Source organism: Enoplosus armatus, chromosome 11 (genome assembly GCF_043641665.1).
Source record: "Enoplosus armatus isolate fEnoArm2 chromosome 11, fEnoArm2.hap1, whole genome shotgun sequence".
NCBI classification, from domain to species: domain Eukaryota; kingdom Metazoa; phylum Chordata; class Actinopteri; order Centrarchiformes; family Enoplosidae; genus Enoplosus; species Enoplosus armatus.
In genome coordinates this window covers 5,194,400-5,212,899 of record NC_092190.1, presented here as the reverse complement: position 1 = coordinate 5,212,899, position 18,500 = coordinate 5,194,400, and the positions used below count along the sequence as shown (strand labels likewise).

The 18,500-nt window shown below is 39.6% G+C and overlaps 1 protein-coding gene across 1 annotated transcript; it reads left to right on the top strand.

Annotated features, from left to right (window-relative positions):
• Nucleotides 1-1,693: 1,693 nt before the first annotated feature.
• Nucleotides 1,694-14,802, top strand: il1rl2 (interleukin 1 receptor-like 2). Its single transcript, XM_070914717.1, has 11 exons — nucleotides 1,694-1,804; nucleotides 6,388-6,598; nucleotides 7,035-7,203; nucleotides 8,205-8,379; nucleotides 8,606-8,677; nucleotides 9,007-9,133; nucleotides 9,604-9,743; nucleotides 11,087-11,233; nucleotides 11,512-11,676; nucleotides 12,816-13,019; nucleotides 13,762-14,802. The coding sequence occupies exons 1-11, from the start codon at nucleotides 1,738-1,740 to the stop codon at nucleotides 13,953-13,955; spliced, it is 1,671 nt and encodes a 556-aa protein (XP_070770818.1). The 5' UTR covers nucleotides 1,694-1,737; the 3' UTR covers nucleotides 13,956-14,802.
• Nucleotides 14,803-18,500: the final 3,698 nt, after the last annotated feature.

The window sequence follows — 18,500 nt, the reverse complement described above, 5'->3', positions numbered from 1 at the left end:
AAGCAAACAACATGTAAACGTGGATGTGAAAAGGATAGTCTGAATCAAGTCATTTCATGCGTTAAAAAGGTTACCGTTTGGCAGCTGTTTCTGAAATCATTGATGTTGGAGCGTCTTTGACGATGGTTTAAACTTGAATGATCCTTACAAGTTAAATGTAACTTCATATTTGGAAAGAGAGAAGTTGGATTAGATGGGGAGACTAAATCCATGATGGCGTTATTTTTTTTAGAAGTTTTATTACTATCAACTCACACAGTGTGAAGTCTTCAGTAAAGATTTTCAGGAAGACTCGCATCTTAAATGAGAAGTTAAAGGCCCAACAAAATGAAATGTTGTGATTTGTTTTGGAATTTCTTTTAAAATAGGTATTTGTGGAAAATCGACACACTCTTAAAAAGTCTTTTTGAATAATATACGGCTATCTGTTTCATATCTGGAGCAAATGAGGTCTGGTGGCCTACATTTGAACCAAAGCCCTATTGAGTCGGGATGAATCATAGCGGCGCACCTATATTGCAAAGCAAGCGGTACTTTTTTTTTTCTGTAGAGTGGAAATGTCATGCAGGTGGTAGTGGAACAGTATAAAATGCTGTAATGACAGAAGGAGGGAAACCACAGCAGATCTTCAGAAGCTAAGTGCAAGTAACAAGCAGTTGTCTTTAAGTCTCAACACTCCTGGTAAGTTCAAATTATTATAATAACAGTCGGCTCTGTTCTTTATGATAGTAGCCCTTTAAGGAATTGTACTGTGTACTGTATGCGGCAGTGCAGGGTGAGTTTACATCAAGGTTCATGACTATTCTGTAGTATATGTGTAATATCCTTTTTCTATACATGGTCTCATAGTCAGTGAAATTAATTTCATATTGACTTGATTGTTTTTATGGTATTTTTCCTACAGTGCGTCTCTTATGTCATGTAATATTCCAATAGGTCCTTTTGTGTGTTTTGTGTTGTATATTTGAATATGTATTTATAAAATGCACTTTTGCAAAATTAAGTTGGCTAACTAGGCTACAAATAAGCTTATATGTTATATTAGTCAGTCCAGTGAATATTCTGGGGATGAACCAACAAAAGACTTTCTAATTAAAAACCTGTAAAGTATTAATACATCTATATATCTATTGACAACTAAATAAGTGGTATCTTTTCTAGCATTTAATTGCCATAAAATCCCCTCACTGTGTATGCACATCTGCATAAGGATATTGGTGTCAATCCAATCATGTAACATGACAGTGATTTATTTTATTAAAAAGCATTGTGCTCAATTGTCATTTTCCTCCAAGATACAACATAAATATACGAGTAAAACTCAGAGCCCCAACCACAGTATTGTAATAATACCATACTGCACATTTTGAGCAAAAGTGCTACAATGAAAGATAAAAATCAGTTAAATCAGTTCATTTATATGGACAGAGAGACAGAGATAAATATACGTCAAGATAGATTGAAAGAGAGAGCTGGAGAGCTTTTCCAAAGAAAAACACCAATCAGTGGAACTTCCTGGGACTTTACAGGGAGTGTTTCAACCCTACCTTCCTGTGCAAACTGCGTGTCTCACTTCCCTTTATTGGAAGCTATTCAGTCAGTTCACTCGTCAGGAAATGTGTCAAGAAACCTTTCTTATAGCAGAGAGTCAGTGTGGCTGAGATCATGAGCCATGTCTGAGAAATCACACGGGAATTTAATGAAATGTGACCGGTCTCTTAGCCACAGACAAGGACAATGGCAGCAGCATGCTGGGGATTCTTGCTGGCTACACTGCCGTCTCTGGCATTCACGGTGGCACACAGTGAGTACTGATCTTCCCAGTTCTTCTGAGCCGTTTACAGGCTAAGACAGCTTCTGCTGTTAGGAAAAATGTCTCAAACCAGACTCTGGCTGCTTTACAGGAAATTTAAAAGATGTTGTCCAATTGTTGATATGAATTATTAGCTGACTCTTAGGTTTGACTGGGAGAATATTGAAAGGGAAAATGCTCAAAGAATTAGCATGGCCTTCTATGGCTTGGGGGGGGAAACAACTTTTGAAACCCTGTTACAGATGGAGCTGAAAACCATGATCCATTTTAGCTCCTGAAAAGTAGGTTTTGGAGATATAAAGTACATAAGACGGACATATTGATGCCATGAACTGAACGTTACAGCGCAGGGTTTGTGTTGCAACACTGCTTTTCCTGTTTATAACCTGTTAAACAGGCAATTGAGAAACCTGCTTGAGCATTACTTGTTAGGAGTCCCCTTCATCCAGCGAAGATTGCCTGTTTTTAGCATACTTTTTCCATAATAGCTAATAAGATTAATTGTTTGTGACATGATTGTGACAATTAAAGCGTTCACAAATGTATGTACCAATGTAGTTTTTTGAAGAAATCTTTTAAATATTTCTTAACCCTAAAGTATCATGAAATAAAAGATATCACATAAGCATAAAGTACCCATGAACAACAAAAATAAGTGAAAAAACAAATTCAAAGCTCTAGATGGTCTTCGTCCCTTTTTGCTTCTTCTCTAAATGAAAACTACAATACGACACTTCGGAGATCCCACTATTTGAAGGTGGGACGTTTTATTTCTGACGAGACGACCTTGGAATGCACTATTAGCACAATAGGATGCATTGTAGGGTGAAGGGGGACAGCAGGACAGCTGTGTGGTCAGTGGACAGTCTTCGGCATATGTCTGATCAGGTTGCGAACAGGCAGACGAGGTCAGAGGAACAGATTGATAGCGGATGGAGCTTTTAATGCAGGTATAGGGCAAATAGGGTCGAGGCTGTGTTGCAATCCAACACCAGTCAGTGATGAAACATGTAAAATCAATATCACGATTAATTGTCATAGTTACCTCAGTAATAATCAATATGTTATTAAAGACACAAGAATCTCTGCTACAGTAGCTCGCGTTAGCTACCCAGCAGGTCGAACAAACTGAACACCGTAAAAATCGTCTCCCATTGCTTCACCTCTCGTCACCAGATAATGCGTCTTTTTCAGTCTGTCCCTCACAATCAGACAGCCGGAGCCACCTGGAGTCACAACAGTCCCGTAAACCGTGACATGAATAGTTAACACTGTATGCTCGCCCGCCGTAGTTTACGGGACTGTTACTAGTTTTAAATGACATCAGTACAACGTCAAGCATGTCTTCAGCTGAAAAGTGATTCATAGCATGTAAATGAGCACACGTATGGTTGACAAACGAGGCCCCAGTAGTCGTCAAGGTTACAACATTTCTTCTCCATTCTCCTCTATTACATTCAGCAGTTTTGGCCCAGTTGAGACAGACAAAACGATGCGATACCTGTTATACATTTGGGTTAAAAACACAGCAAACAAGGGAGCTGACCCTCGTCTTGGCACAAAGCCTTTACACCTCTATTACAAGATGCTCTTACGCCCAACCTCAGTGTAAAGGTTAGACATCTGGCTTGGTGAGCAGTGAAAAGCAGGCCTCATGCACTACATCATTCTCATGACCTAAAATCATTTTTCATCAAATGTTAAGGTGCAAAGGTTTGTAAGGTCAGTGGGTTCTTTCAATCTGCCTCCTCTGTTAATTAACTAGGTCAAAGGCGGCAAACATTTATGGCCGAGTCTCCAGAAAGTCCCTTACTTGAAAGACGTCAACACTGCTTTACAAAGGAAATTGTTCAGTCAGAGTGAAGATAAACAATAAAAAACAGTTTTACATGGGAGGCTGAAGCTGAAAAAAAAAAAAAATCAGTAAAAGAATCAAAAGCTTTTCTTTTCAAAACAACTCTAGTAGCTTACTGCAGCTTGGTTAAGTTGTCTTTCAGTGAGAATGGAGAGAGACATTTTTGAAGTGCAATTTTTTTCCACATACTACGTGGTACTACAGCCGGAAGCAGGGAACATTTTACAAACTCTCGTTGAAGCAATCAAAAACTCTCTGAAATCCATCACATGGACAAGAGTCAGCAAAAGAATTGACAAGCCGTGCTGTAAAAAAAAAATAAAATCAGACCCAGTTAAGAAACACGACATATGATTCTGTATCTCAAGCAAGATTCAAGTCTCTGCAAGATGATTTTGGCTGCCTGAAGAATAGTATAGTATAGAATAGAATAGTGTATCATCAAACGTGTGCTTTCTGAAATAGTCACCGGTAGTGTACAGTATATACCATCTGTGGTTAAGGGGATAAAACATGCAGAAATGGAGAGGAGATACTTCAGACAACATTTCTCTAAGTAAGCAGGCTATACCGAAGAACCTGGCAGTCAATATTAAATTCAGAATCATCATTCTCTTATTGCCTTCAACTTTTCTTTTCAATATACACTCTTCGGCCTCTTGTTTGACGACAATAAACTGGCACAATCAGCTGATAACACTCAACAGCGACAACGTAATTTCTGGTTAGTGTCACACGTCACAGCTGTGGAAGGTGTTCCACTGATAACATTGACTATGCCAACAATGGATTTACATCTGCCACAGTAAGTGCAAACGAAGCTCCTCCTCAATACTTGAAGGAGCTGGCAATCCAGGAAAATATGCCATACTAGACAAATCAAACAGCCCCTATAATATTATGGCACAATATGAGAAAAATACTGTAAACTCTGCTACAACAGAACATGTTACTATACAATATAATTTAATGATAGTAGATTTTATAGGCAAAAAAAGCAACATTAGCGAGATCCAAACTATTTGCACACCTTCATTATTTGAAGTCCAACCTTGAAAGATTAATTAACTGTAAGTGCTTAAACATTTTACTGCAAGAAATAGGAATTTTGCAACAATGTCAACTCGTGAAAAGTCCGGTTTCACACAACTATAGATCAGTGACGAACTGCCAGACTGTCATCAACCACAGATTACGACCACAGGGGCCTGTAGGCTGACACACTGGGGAGGGCAGCATTGCACAGAGGCGAAGCTTCATTTATAAGCACCTGTGTGTGTGTGTGTGTGTGTGTGTGTGTGTGTGTGTGTGTGTGTGTGTGTGTGTGTGTGTCAAAACAGGATTTACTGTAATCGGCTGCAGGGAAACACCGAAAGACACACAGCAACTTGTTTTAAGCACACCACTCAATCACTCAATTCACTGATAAATCAAAAAACAAAAATGTTGTGATTTCCTATCCAAATCCGTCAGTCTGCCACCTCTATCAAACCCGGCACTGCCTCACCCACAAGTCTTTTTCTAATCCAAAACTTTGTGTAGTCGACAAACAAAGCATTACAATGACAGCTGGATGACAGACAAACATGACACAAAATAAAAAACTAAAAAAAGATACTGCACACATTTGCAAGTTAAATGTAGCTGACTTTGAACAAAGAATGTGTACTTTGATCAACAATAAAGTACACATTCTACACAAAACGCGAGATCAGCCCCACACAAACTGCTGCAAACAAACGAACAAACAAACAAACAAACAAACATACCTTGTGCTTGTTCTTTGCCTTCCTCTGTGCAGAAGCATCCACCGCCAGACTTCATCATCTTGGTATTCTTTGGACAACTTGCATTCACAAGGATGCAACAATTACTTAAGCTTGCAGCGAGCTAGCATCAATATCTGGGGCCTCACGTATAAAACAGTGCGCATCCATCCTGAACGTGTGCCCGCGCACAGAAGCCAAAAAATGGCGTGCGGCAAAAAAGAAAAAAAAAGCACCTCATGAATATTGATGCGTATAAACGAGCCTGCCGATCAATGGTACGTCACGTGGTGAAGGTGTTCAGGGTGAGACTGGAGGCTGCTTGTGGAATAGTTATGGCTCACTACAAGCACAAGTGCAAATAACACTGCTGGTTTGAATGTTTATGATGACATGGATCTATAATGAATCTGGTATTATAAAGAGTACGGTCTAGACCTGCTCTAAGAAAAGTGCCCTCAGATAACTTCTGCTATGATTTTGTGCTGTATAAATAAAATTTAACTGAATAATTAACATTTGTCCTTTTTGCCAAATTCTCAGTTATTTTAGTCGTCATGTTACGTCCGTAGTTTAGTTAGCCTGCCATCTGACTGAACTCTGTCTTGTGCTTAGGCCATCAATAGACCATGAATATGAACATCACAGTGGGGGAACTCCCTTGAGCCCTTATTCTGATATTAGTAAATGTCTGGAAATGTTCTGGTTCAAAAGTTATGAGACAGAACGTAAGTGGCCACATTGTGGTGCTGTGATTACAATCACATGCCTTTTGTGCCAGAGAACACTTTATAATCTGAAGCCTTGTGTCCATGCTCTTCTCTATTTACTCCAGACGTTCCGTGTCAGCTGCTCTGTTGCAGCAGCGTGTCATGCATGTATACTGGTGGCTTAATGTGCAAGTTTTTACCCCATGACAAATGACTGGTCTCCCTTTGCACTGTCACAACCAGACCACACCGGGGAGACAGAGACCTACCATGTGAGTGTTGGCCACCTCTTTCTGCTGAGGTGCCACATTGCTGATGCTCACACCAACGTGACCTGGAGGAGAGGGGGGAGGCACAACCTGAGCCTGCCCACAGGAGTGGAGGTCAGGGACGGGTTACTGTGGTTTTTACCTGTGCAGATGTCTCATCATGGATCCTACACCTGTGAGAAAAGGTACAGAAACTCCTGTTTGACTTATTTTGACCACATAAAGAGCTCAAAGTTGCCTGCTGTGCAAAGACGTGTTTCTTATATTTTGTCCACCCCATTTATATCAATTAGGGTAGACTAAAAACCTGAAATACCTCACCAGATTGTATAATGCAATACAGTTCAACAGCACCAATCTAATTTTCTAATCAGGATTTATTGCATGACTGTTAGACTGCATTAGTTTGAGCTGTGTGTACTTAATAAACTGGAAACTGAGTCTATTTTAACATTAAGATTAAAAATTAAGATTGAATGAATAATTAAATAATGGAAAAAATAAACTTACAAATTAATCTAAATTTCTCAAGTCGATCCCAGCAGAGATCATCTTAGTTTTTTCAAATCAAATAATCAACACTCATACAGTATGTCTCACTGTTTATCTCCTTCTCTCTAGGGACGAGACTGGATTGACGAGGATGAAGTTTAGGGTGTCAGTGTCTAATGGAGAGTGTCCTGATCCACCTGAGGCCATTACCATCCCCCAGGGAGTCAATGGAGGTCTTCATTGCAAACAGACAGAGATCTTCAGTCTGAATAACACAAGGAACATACGATGGATGAAGGTAATCACAGCTCCACGACATTCACATGCTGTTTTCATTGCATTCATGTGCCTTACTGTATGTCTTCTTGATTTATTTTGCACCCAGTTCAGTTTGTTTTGACTACAAATAAAGTGTGCAGTTCAGTGATACCAGTTTGCACCTTTAATCTATATAAACCCAGCTGATGGAAAAGAATGTAATGAAGAGTGGACAGAAACAATAAGTGAAAGCATGGGAATGGAAAGAGCAGAAATCCCAATTTTCAGGGGTGAAAATGTACTCCTTAATGCTGGTTGAAAACAGATTTGAGTCATGTCCTGTACATTCTGGCTTGATGAATGCAACACTGCCCCCTCCTGTACGCATCAGGAATATATGAAAGTTTGCTGACATCTAAGTGGAGGTAGTACGAAACATCTGCCCTATCTGCTGATGATGTTGGTTTCTATAGTTACTGCTGTTGTTGTAGATACAGTACACATCTGGGTCATGTGTATAATACTGTGTATTGCCTGTGTATTCAAAGCCTGATATAGCTACTTCCATTATCTATTAAAAACACATACATTCAGCACGTTGAACCTCACTGTGGCACTGCCTGACATGTTCCATGAGCACAGCCACTGTAGTTATTCAAAGTCAATCCCACATACACCAAAAGCGAATTAAACTGTGGCTGAAACCCAACAAATGTCCTGTTTACAAGTGCTGCAAGTATTTATAAAACTATTTTAAAAAACTGCACCTGCTCCTTTTATTAGAGACCTTATCCTGAATTCAATTTCTTATTTGTTTTTACTTGAGTTGCCTAATATTTCATGGCTTTTGTGCCTACCCTTTTTAATGGTCCAATTTAGTGTCTTTTGCTTTTATTTTTGTTGGCTTTTAATTTGTTGCCTTGTGTTCTATAGCACTTTAGGCATAATTTAGTGCTCTATAAATACATTTTGTCCTTGCCACCGCGCTGTAAAAAATCTGTGTGTGTGTGTGTGTGTGTGTGTGTGTGTTTCTGTGTGTAGGACTGCCACCCAGTGGAGCAGCAAGGGGAGCACATCTCTGTGGGTGAGACTGGCTTCATGAGACTGCCTGAGGCCTCAGAGGGGGATGCTGGGAAATACACCTGCCTGGTAGACATTAGCCTGGACGGCAGGAAGTACACCGCTGCACGCAGCATCCAGCTGACTATTGACAACGGTATGTACTGTGTCATCAGCTTGAATCCCTGATGGATAATTATTTATTCTTTTATTATGATTTTTCGCTTAATTGATTTAACATCATTACATGGTTTCTTTTTAGTTATTAAGGAAATTATTTATATTATCTTATATTATATCATTTATATAATGCCATTTATCTGTGATACAGAGATGATATCAGTTTGTTTGGCTTTTATATTGCACTGATTTTGTGTCTTTAGGGTTGGCAGGTACAGTTTTTGCAGAGCCCGAGGTGGTGTTCCCTAAACAGGAAGTGGTCGTTGTTGAAGTGGGCAAGTAACTCTGTCACAAATTATAACCCCTGTCACCATGAATTCTTTACAATAATAATTATTTATATTCACTATTCAAATGTCACTATGAGAGAGAGAAATAGTGTAAAATCAAATGATGAATCAAAAGCAAACATCCAAACTACCTCTTCAGTGAAAGCTGGACTCACCAAAGAAAATGTTTCTTTTTCTTTGCTTGTCAGCCTTTCGGGAGATATGAAGAGGTTTTCAGTTTACAGTGAAGTTTTTCATCTGACAGTGACAATTTCAAAAACACCAGGATGTGTGGAGTGACAGCTGCTTTGTTATTTGTTTCCACTGGCGACCAGGTACGAGAACGGAGCTGAAATGTTTAGCCTACATAGGCTTCAGTGACGACAACGAAACTCTCATGTACTGGACTGTTGACGGGACCTACTCTGAGGATCACGAGGAACTCAACGAGTCCTGGAAATAGTGAGTTTCTGCATCCTCTGATGCTGTTTCGGCCTATACGTGGACAAGGAAGGGGCTGTAAACAAAACAAGATAAGCCACTTATTGGAAAAAGGACTAAAACTCTGAAGTCACCTAAGTGCGAAATGACAGTGCAGTGCTTTAGGCTGAAAGCCAGTGAGCAGCATGTGTCAGCCATTAGATAAGTCTGGCAGTCAACACTTGATATTTGAGTAAAAACACTCCATAGAGGCCAAATCATTTTGCACAGATTGCAGTATCATTCAAAAAACTGTAAAGTGTAAAAAGAAAATAATAATAACATTGCTAATGCAGCTTTTAAACAAAACAGAACAAAAGCATGAAGCTATAAAATGTCTATGACTTTCTGGTTTGGCTGCCTGATTTATTAACTGACCAACTGATTGATCCACTGAGACTTAGATTGACAAAGTGATTAATTGACTCTCTGACTGATCCTTTCCTTTTTAGTACTCACAACAGAGGAAGGGTGTTTGGTCTGTCCACTCTGTCCATCTCTGAAGTGCCTCGTCGGTTCCTGAATGTCCCCATTCGTTGCCATGTAATGAGCCCAGCTGGAGCGGACGCCGGCTTGGTGTGGCTTCAAGAAGGTATTTTCTTCGCTTCTCTTCTTAGTCTACTCTATTAAACATTGCAGTGATGTGCACGAAACATCAACTTCAATATCAACCCAAAGCAGAACTGGTCAAATGGAAATGGTCAAAACAGCTTTACAAACTTTGTTTTGGATCGAATTTCAGCAAGCAATGATATCAGCATTTACATATTGCAAATAGAATGTAAATGTTTACTTATAGATGCTATCTCCTAAAATCGGTGAGATGAATCTCATCACAAATCAAATCAGTTTTAAAGTAAGGCAAGAACAGAAAAAGACGTTGCAAAGGAATTTCACAAAATTAAAATGTTGTTAAAATTAAGATGTTTCAGCAGTGGCACATCTATCTGTCTTCCAGCAGTATGTTGTTTTTCATGGCTAGGCCTCCAATCAAGAGAAATTCTAAAGCTACAATGTGGCAACAATTTGGAGCAGGCTCTCTCCTGTTTCAACATGACATTGCCCCCTGTGCACAAAGCCAGGTTCATAAAGAAATGCTTGACGTCATTTGGTGTGGAAGAACTTGACCTGCACAGAGCCCTGACCTCAACACCATCCAACACCTTTGAGATGAACTGGAACGTCAGTCCTTATCTCCCAACATCAGTGGTGGACCTCACTAATGCTCTTGTTGCTGAATGGGAACAAATCTCTGCAGGTTCAACATCTGGTGCCTGAAAGCCTGAAAGCAGAAGAGTGGAGGCTGTTACAGCAGCAGATTTCTGCCGGTGATTTTGGACTGAGCCGTAACAGTCACTTATGTGATGTCTGCATACTTTGGGCCATATAATGTATCTTATGGACTTCACTGAAACTGCACTATAACCTTTATTATTTTTTGTCTAGCAAGTACTTGATTCCATTTTTATGAAAATTCGTTTTTTGATTGTTATACTATTAAAGTATTATACTATGTTGAAAAAATAACTTTCAACATTGCATATTACATCTTATGTTTTATTTACATATTGTACTTTGTTACACATAGGCCCTTACCAAACACAAATGTATCAAAATGTGTGTCTGTATTAATTCATAGTGTCGGTGACACAAATGAGGCCAAACAGGAAAACACAACATCAGCTGCTATCACCTGCTACCTGCATACCATGAAAAACAGACACTCTTGCAGCTTGGGTCCATAAACAATTTGAGGAATACAGGAGACCTGAGGGAATAACTGAAGAAACTGAAATGAGTGTTTTAAGGTCCCAAGACTTTTTTTTAAGGGTTAAATGTTGCTTAGTTTGTTTTTTACATCTTATGTAAAGCATTACAACTGTCCTTTGAGTCTGAAATGTGATATATAAATAAACTGCCTCCTCCTCTCTCCAGCCGACCGCAGTGCCCTCTACACCGGTGTGGCTCTCTGCCTCGCCGCCTCCCTGACTATTCTGGCCCTGGCTGCTGCATTCCTCTTCTTCAAAGTAGATCTGGTGTTGGCTCACAGGAAACTGTTGAGACATTTTTCCAAACAACAAGGTAAGTGTTTTATTTGTAGAAGGTGTGCTTTCGTGTGGAATCATCAGACTGGATACTGCCAGGAACTCTCTTGTTTGCTTTATTGCATAGCAACAACAAAACTGCTAGTTCGGCTGATTGTTGCTTGATATAAAGAAAAGATAAAACAAACATAGATGTCAGCATAATAGAATGAACACAAGCTCCATAGAGAATAAAACCAACAGGAATTTATGAAGGCAATGAAGTAGTTGAAAGATGCAGTGATGCCCTCAGAGACAATGCTGTCTTCTCCACAGCTCCAGATGGGAAGCTTTATGATGCCTATGTGAGCTTCCTCCATCCCGACAGCATGACTTCCGCTGAGACGGCGAGCTTAGCCATGCAGCTCCTGCCGGAGGAGCTGGAGAAAAAACACGGCTACTCTCTGTACATCAGAGGACGGGACGACTGCCCTGGAGAAGGTCAGGAACAGACACTCACCCGGTTCACATTTAAAGGGGTAACAAAGGTACCTAATGGAGTTTTCTTTTGAACAAACACAGTTATGTTTGCATTTAGTGTTTCTCACCAAAATACATTGTGTGTATCCTTGTGGTCTTATTAGCATGTTGAATACATTTCCTCGTATGTATGCGTCCTCATGTGGTGCTCCACACTGCCACTAGTGGTAAAACCCCCCCCAAAAAACTTTACATAATCTATGATCTCCTATTATAGAACCTGAAGCGATAATTGGCAAAATGAACCTTGTTGTGCACATATCAAGTTGTTATTGAGAAGAAGTGAGTTTTGGAATACAGGTGGTTTAGCACGCTTTAGTCATAAATAACAACAAATCTTTCTTAGTGACCATTTTACACTCACACCTCCTGTCATGCCAGCCATTGGTTTCATCAAAGAGATAAATAATAATGTCAATGTACTTGATCACAGTCACATTGAATAATTCTTCACCTCCGTTTTTTTTCTGTTTTATTTTGTCATGTGTTACTGCAGTTACTGAGTTCCTTAGTGATGCATTTAAGGACACTTTTACATCTAATATTTAGTATATACTGCTGAAAAGTAGAAAATGTAATTGAGGATACAAAGAATAAGACAAGCACATTGGGAAAAGGGTTGTGTAAACAACGTCATTTCTTAAATATAAAAGTTTTCAAAATGTGAGAGGTTTTGAATTCACCAGCAGGGGAAGCTCTGAGTCCCTGATTTCAAAAACATGAATAGATTCAGACTTGTCTTGTCCCTGACGCTCAGGATATTCCACAGGTGTATAAAAAATTAAATGTGTAAAATAAACAAAGGTGATGCATGGTTTACTGTCACACATTGCCTTTCACACTTTTGTGAAATTAAAATGATTGGATGCCTAGCACTAGAAGACATTTGCCTAAAAGCTTACATTGTGCTGTGGAAAATGTCCAGCTGTAGTTTTAATATAGATTGTATTTTAGGCAATAGACTTGGCAAAAGAATCATCGGATAAGGTTAAAAATGTCTGGCCTCTAGATAAAAACCATGTTGTTTTCAGTTTGCTGAGATGTGTGGCTTACTCCACGGTGATGATTTGTTTTCATTTCCTGTGTTTAATTTTTCACAGCGGTGCATGATGCCATTGCTGCCACAGTGTGCCAATGCCGCAGACTGATCATCATCCTGTCACCTGTGGCAAAATTTTCCAGTGATGAAAAAACAGAGGAAACGCCCCTGTGTGACAACCAAAACCAGCTGTGTTATGAGCAGAAAGTCGGCCTTTATGACGCTTTGACCCAGAACGACCCCAGAGTGATTCTGGTGGAAATCGGTGAGGACAGACTCTGCTGGGCCTGATTAGAGGACAATTCTGACAGAGTCGCATCTGGCTGCTCACTAGAAGTTGCAGATTGATGTCATGAGGGTGCACTTGAATACATCTGCATACATTCACAATTGAGAAGTAAAGTCCCTTGGATTCTAAAAAGTTCCTTAACCTAGCAGACTAGCCTAAAGTAGTCATGGGTGGTGCTTTGCAGGCATCGCAAGCAGAAATCCAAAAACTGAAAATTTCTGCTTGAGATGTGAGGAACAGACACGCTTCTATTTGAACAAGTCTAGCTACACAGGCCACGTAACGGCCCATAGTCCAGCTAGCTGCCTCCCTCTGTTTCCATTCTTATGCTAAACTAAGCTAACTGGCTACTTTATATTTGCCCTACAGATGAGAGAGGTAGTCTCAGCAGGAAAGCGAATAAGAGGTTTTCCTGAAATGTTTTACTATTTCTTCAAGAATAGCAAAGTTTCCTATCCATTTTCCATCCCTCTAATGATTTTGTTTTGTGTGGGAATAAACCTCGGGGCTTGTAACACTACACAGTCATAAAGTTGAGCAATGCAGTAACAACTGCAAGTGCCAGAGCTCTGTAAAGTTGGAGGCATGTTACATTTGTTTCATTAATCATTGTGAAGGTTTAATAAAATAAAGATGATCAATAACCAATCAGATCAATAATTTAACTTTTTTTTTTTTTATATGAATACATGGTGAACATTTTATTCTATTCTACCAGATGGTCCGGTGGATTACAGTTGCCTGCCAGAGTCTCTGCGGTATATTAAGAGGAAACAAGGAGCTCTGATGTGGAAGAAACACTCCCTTGGAACCCACAAACTCACCAAATTGCGTTCAAACAGAAACTTCTGGAAGAATCTCAGGTATCACATGCCCTCAGTGCCTGCAGGGAGACTCCAGACTATTGTCTGAAGCGGAACATTTAATTTATCCTAAACATCTACAGATGGGATCCAACATGGATGTTTTGTTTGTTATATCAGGACCTCCGGGCTATTTCCTGGAACACTGACACAGACGGCATTGCATAGGATTACTGATAATAAACAAGACTGGTTGCTTTGCTTTTTGGCAGCCTGCTCAGTGAATTTCACATTGTGAAATGTGAGAGAATGAAATGAGAAGGAATCCAGATATCTGCTGGATTTCTTCCTGCTACAAAACAGGAATCGTTTACAAATGATGCAGCGTTGTTCCACAGAATACAGACTTCAAACTCATTACTGGCTCTTACCTTCTTGCTCTTCAGAACAGACTTAAGGCTTGATAGTAGTTAGATAATGATCAGAACAAAATATGAAGAGCACAGATATCCACACAGCTGTGGTGCAGAGAAACACTGATGAAGCACATTTTCAGCTGCCTTTTTCTCCTCATACTCCGGCAGAAAACATTATACAATCAGTGTTTCAGTCCAACATTAACTACATCAACATTAGTTCTGCAATAACCAATTTGACCTAATTTTTGTTATGGAACTACTGTATGTGTTTAATATCTGACAATTGTCTGAAGGTTTGAGACATAATGACACAAGTCAAGGCTATGATGTGTTGTATATTGATAAGATTGCTTAGGATTGGTCTACAGAGTGCTAAACTCTTCTTTTCCTTTCCTAGAAACCAACCTGTATTTATATTTCCTTTCTGATGTACTGTATCATGTTATGAGGAGGTGTATCATCCCTGATACGTGTGTGGCCTTGTGTTCTTTCACTGAAGTACTTGTGAATGAAATGATTAAAGATATTTGATCATTAGGGTTGGGTATTGTTTAGATTGTATTCTTTCTAATTTACTGCCAATATTGCTTATTGATTCTGGGTTTTTAATCAAATCGTGGTCCTGATTCCTGGAATATACTGTAATTTAAGTAGGAAAAGATTAGTTTTAGGGTTTTACTGCTGCTGTAATAACTGACACATGCTTTTATTAATCCTGGTTTCTGGAACAGGAGGTTTTCTATCAGCCTGGTTATTGAACCATAACATCCAGGACTGTCCAGTTTCGTATTTCACCTTGTTGATGGCCTAATCCACCTATTATTCACTCTTATGAGTCAACTTGTGTTTGGGAGCCTGCCAAGTTGCCCACTTTATTTTGTGTCATTTATTTGCCGATGTCGGGATGTGAATCTGTCATGGGGTTGAGTCTTTCCATTTCTGCATCTACAACAATGAACATGTCTGTATGCCCCAGCCGCAGACTGAGGTTTGGCCTGATTTGAAGATTTATTTTTTGCCTGTGGTCTGTTTTGCTTCAGCTCATTATATTCATTTAAAACAGAGAAATACACTTATTGGCTTTCTATCAGGGAGTGAGATGGGGAGAGCTATATCTCGTAAAAATGACTAGGTATTTGCGACTTTACGAGGGGAGTTGTGTGCTGTAACTACAGTATTTCATGGCAACTGTGTGCAGCTTCTTGGAGCGTTGTTGTCAAAGTGAGGTTGTGTCGTGGGAATTTCAGGAAAAACAGAAGACTGGCAACAAGGGAGTAGTTCTTGTGGTTTTATTCACGTCTGCAGACGGACGCCCACGACAGCAACTCATTCGCTCCTGCCCGGCTGACCGTACTGCATCTCAGAGTGGTCTGCTTTTATACAGCATATACAGCAAATAATGTGAACACTTGTAAGACATACGTCACTCTCTTTGACAGTCATCACCTTGTAAGGATCAAGGCCACAATAAATGGTAATTATAGAGGGCTGAAAATACACCACCGAGAACATGCAGAAAAGGCTATGGTCCCTTGCTAGGGTCAAAGGGCACCACAGCGAATACCTGTGACCTAAAATAAACTCTTCAGGGTGTGAAAGGGATGTGTTGTATTTTCCCACTACAGGTTGTTTTGCCTGTACAGAGACCTATACCAAAACCTGTACTCACCAACAGCTTCCAGCAACCAGCACTCCTAGCTGGAGACAGAAGTGGATATAATCTATTGTACGTCAAGAAACAGTTATGTATATACCATGTAACTCTTCCAAAAAATCACAAAGAACTATTAACACTTTTGCCTTGGGATGTTGTCGGATATGTTGTACAAATTACTTTTTTTCTACCATAGCCCAACCCTGTATGAACACTGTCAGGCTGTGTGTCAGACATATCTCAGCCACATTTTGTTACTTGCCTCTGAGTATGTTACTATATGTTTGGGCTCAGGTGAAGTGCATCAGATCTCTAAAAACCTTTATCTCCAGTTACATACAAGAGAAAAGTCTGTTAGAGGGCAGAGCATGTGTGAAACAGCCAGTTTAGGTAACAACAGGCTTTGTAAGTTAGAAGCCTTAAGTTAGAAGAAGAGTTAGAGTTAAGTCCTAAACAGAATTACCCATACTGATAGATTATATGAATCTTGGACAAACATTTCCTGTTCAGCCTTTCAGAGAAACATACTTTCTTATCTTCGTTCATTTTATCTAATCGCATCTGAGGCATCCTGTAACTTTACTGGTCTCTTTTTTTTCATCTCTTTCTCTGTACAGTCAAATGTAGTGGGGGAAAAAACACAACAGTCTTTTTTGTAAATAATATTTGTCAAACCTTTAACATTTTGTTTGTTGTCTACTTTTCTAAACTTTGAATTGCAACCAATTTTTAATCATACATGAAAATGTAATTTTCCTTATCAATATTTGGCTTTCTTAATGAGGTTTTACTAATAAATAAAAATTTTTACTTACTGGACATACTTACTTACTTGAAACGTAATTCCAATAGTAGGATAGTCAAAACGTGTAAGCATGTAAGCAGGGCCGTTCATATGCAGGAATGCTCAGCAGCATGCCTCACTGAGAATATGCTCCAGTGTACAATGCCCACAAATTGATGTGTTGGTTTTTGGAAAAGACTGATCTCAGATTAGCATGGCTGAAATACCCATCAACTCCAAAAAGACCATGGGAGTGTGCAGTTCAGCCTTGGAGAGTCCCTGATCTCATGCATGTCCTCACCTGCTCATTCCAGCTGAGGGATTTGGATTGTACTTTCTCCAGACATTAGGTTCTCTAAGCTGATGTGACTTCTTCTAATGTGTGTACGGGTGGTGATTGTGAGAACTATTGCTCTATTGAAAAAGATTAAAGAGGGTTGTGATTCCCGTGATTGACTGCTATTCGGGAACTCCGACCATGCTGGTGTACAGTCTGTTTTTGTGGGATGACTACAGACATTCTACGACAAATATTTACATAAAGATTTCCGTGTGTGTCCAGTTCTGCCTCAGAATGTTTTTCCGGAGGGGAAAGTCTTACACATCCAAAGCCATCAACAGACTGCATATACTCACCCCACAATGTCTCATCTGTGTCACTGCTTTTGAAAATATTCTCTGACAGTTTCCAAGTCAGACGACATGACACATACATTTCAAAATGACACAGTAATGATTTTGTTCCACTCAACCACAATTCCAGAAAATAAAACAGTGCATGCCCCATGTGCCAACGGTAACGGGCGGTTTCCACTACAAACCATGACATACACAATGCAGACCAATCACATCTTTACCCAAACTTGCAAGCTGCCACACTACCTGGCAACTAATCTTACCTCATACCTGCCATGTACCACCTACATTCCAGTTATGCAGGTTTCCAAGCCCCTGCCTCTACGGAGCATGCCCGACCAGTTGTTGAGATATTTCAGTCTGAACCGAAACTGAGCACATTGAATTTGTGTCCTCTGTATGTTCTGTTTTGTTTGCTCTACGTCTAGTTCTCACACAAATATACAATGTGGTGATTCTTTTTATATTTTAGAATTAAAACTCCCATTCCTCCTGTAGTAGTATTTTTTATGTCCCGTTTCAGTTTGATCTAAGTCCTTACAAATGTCTTAACAAATGTATTTTGGCTTAGCCTTCAATATTTTAAAGTAAAACAAGACTAAGAGTTTGCAGACACACAAGCAGCTCTGTGCGGTTGTACTTGGACACAGAAGTGCAAGTACTGCAGTCAGTGCTTTGAGCTAAATGCTAATGTCACTATGCTAACATGCTCCCAATGACAATGCTAACATGCTTACATTTAGCAGTTAATGTTTACCATGTTTGCCATATTAGTTTAGCATGCAAACATTTGCTAATTAGCACTAACAAAGTACAGCTGAGGCTGATAGGAATGTTATTAGTTTTGCAGGTCACAAACCAAAGCATTGGGCAAATGAAAATGTTGACCTTATGATGGCACTAGATGAAAAAGGATCTGAAAAAGTCATTAGCATTCACCCTCTGAGGACCATGAATGTCTGTACAAACTTTCATGGCAATCCATCCAATGGTGAAATATTTCAGCCTTGAAAAAAGTGGTGGACTGACTGACTAACACAGCAACACTGACATCCACGTGCCATGCCGGTAGCACAGCTAAAGTTCCTTAAAATATTTTTATATCCTTAAAGTGACAGAAGTTACTATTTAAGAACTAAAACTGAGAGATTGACATTCAGA

What these genes read in the sequence shown, in the direction of transcription:
- il1rl2 (XM_070914717.1), top strand. Translation starts at nt 1,738, where the DNA reads ATGGCAGCAGCATGCTGGGGATTCTTGCTGGCTACACTGCCGTCTCTG. An exon ending in TCCTACACCTGTGAGAAAAG is followed by an intron (nt 6,599 to 7,034) that starts GTACAGAAACTC and finishes CCTTCTCTCTAG; the next exon opens with GGACGAGACTGGATTGACGA. An exon ending in AGTGGTCGTTGTTGAAGTGG is followed by an intron (nt 8,678 to 9,006) that starts GCAAGTAACTCT and finishes ACTGGCGACCAG; the next exon opens with GTACGAGAACGGAGCTGAAA.